We start from the raw sequence: 1,621 nt of genomic DNA, 5'->3' as shown, positions 1-1,621 counted from the left end.
CACCTTGTTATCTCAGATTCTCCAGCATCTGCAGTTCCTACTATCTCAAAAATTACCTCACTGTCTTTCAAAACTGTTCTGAGTTCTGCAACTGAACAGGAATTGTAGCACAAGCACCAAAACACTCCATTCTTGAATGTGTACAGTGCTACCAAGTTAGATCATTAGAGGCATCCGAACATTAAAGCTCAAAATGCAATATTTCAGGGCAAATATTCAGATATCAATTTTGCGTTTCTGGAAGAATCACAGCCGATTTACAAAATTATTATGGAATATACCAGAGTTGAAAACTTTGCAAGATCAGCAAAACAAATAAGACAATAAGTCAGGAAAATTTCTGTTCCCCTGGGGAAACCATTTTGAGCATCTGAATTTACACATTAAGACACTGAAACAAATGTTTATATTGCAGTAATCAAGCATGTTACAAACAGCTTTATTACTACAATTGTGAGATGTGAAACCAGGTCTCTTTTTGATTGACTTTAGCACAGCAGTCTTCCAAAAACACCTGCCTAAGCCATTATTCTAGTTTTTTTCTGGATCCGTTGCTCCAAAAGTTCATTAAACACACTAGCATTGGTCCAACAAACCTAAGTGGAAAACTGCAAACAATTCTTGGAGGTTGTTGTACATTGTGTTTCAATAAGAAAAATCTAAAGCAACAAGCGTAGCTACATTTTAAATAAATCTTTATGCCAAGAGAAAAATGGACAGATGTCAACAACTTGAACAGGTCAGTCAGATTAAAATACTGATGCATGAATAATTTCCCAAATGGATTAAAATAGTGAAGATGTGGTTTAAACAAACAATGCTGGAAAAGTGACGTGCACAACATCCCTAATGTCCTATAAGAAGTTTGTTCTAAATGACTGTTCCTTGCAAAATGACACAGAGGCAATACCTCTCTACAGCAGTGTGTGCAGAATGCTAAAAGGGAAGAAAACTAAATTTAATTGATTGACATGCAGCTCACCAAAAGTTGAAACATGAAGACTGAGGAGCAATTACAAATTTTTTTTGACATGTATATCAACAAATCTGAAGAGTAACATAATCTAAAGACAGTGTTTCACTAACCTGTTTGTTGTGTTGGCTGAGGCAGCTGTTGGCTGCGCTGAGAATTGTACGGAACCTGGGAGAGAGGCCGGTACTGCTGGTTGGAGCTTTGGTACTGCCCAGGGGGATAATAAGAAACAGGGATCTGCTCAAAGAGAAAAGAACAAAATAAATTGACTTCAATTCCAAATCTGATAATCTGTAAAGCCAAGGCATTGCAACACTGCGTAACACTTCTGCAAAACTCAGTAGGCGCAACTTCAGGTTACAGAGCCTAGAGGTCATTGTGATGTGACGAAGAACTTATCACAAGCTGTTCTAGGTATTTTCTGATCAACCTGTTCAGAGATGTTGTACACACCTTTGGGAATTGAACCCAGGCCTCCTGGTTCAGAAGTAGGGACACAAAAGGCCACTCAGGCTGTTTTATTTTGTTTCTATCCAGGGATACTATTACACACCTCTGAAGGTGTTTTTTACCACCACAAAATCACCCATGTTTTTAATTAGAAGAACAACTTACAAACACAGCCCATCAGGAGCAGTGCATCAACAA

At 38.1% G+C, this 1,621-nt stretch overlaps 1 protein-coding gene across 1 annotated transcript in view; it reads right to left on the bottom strand.

Moving 5' to 3' along the window:
- LOC109922195 (R3H domain-containing protein 2) overlaps positions 1-1,621 on the bottom strand; it is a 138,457-nt gene that overhangs the window by 17,328 nt on the left and 119,508 nt on the right. Inside the window, exons 15-16 of the mRNA XM_048618837.1 lie at positions 1,087-1,210; positions 983-1,002 (exon numbers count right to left, since the gene is read on the bottom strand). Coding sequence (XP_048474794.1) covers positions 983-1,002; positions 1,087-1,210 — 144 coding nt within the window. The remainder of the gene's footprint in view (positions 1-982; positions 1,003-1,086; positions 1,211-1,621) is intronic.

The sequence above is a fragment of the Rhincodon typus genome, chromosome 41 (assembly GCF_021869965.1).
Source record: "Rhincodon typus isolate 14 chromosome 41, sRhiTyp1.1, whole genome shotgun sequence".
NCBI lineage: Eukaryota > Metazoa > Chordata > Chondrichthyes > Orectolobiformes > Rhincodontidae > Rhincodon > Rhincodon typus.
This window is presented reverse-complemented; position numbering and strand designations above follow the sequence as displayed.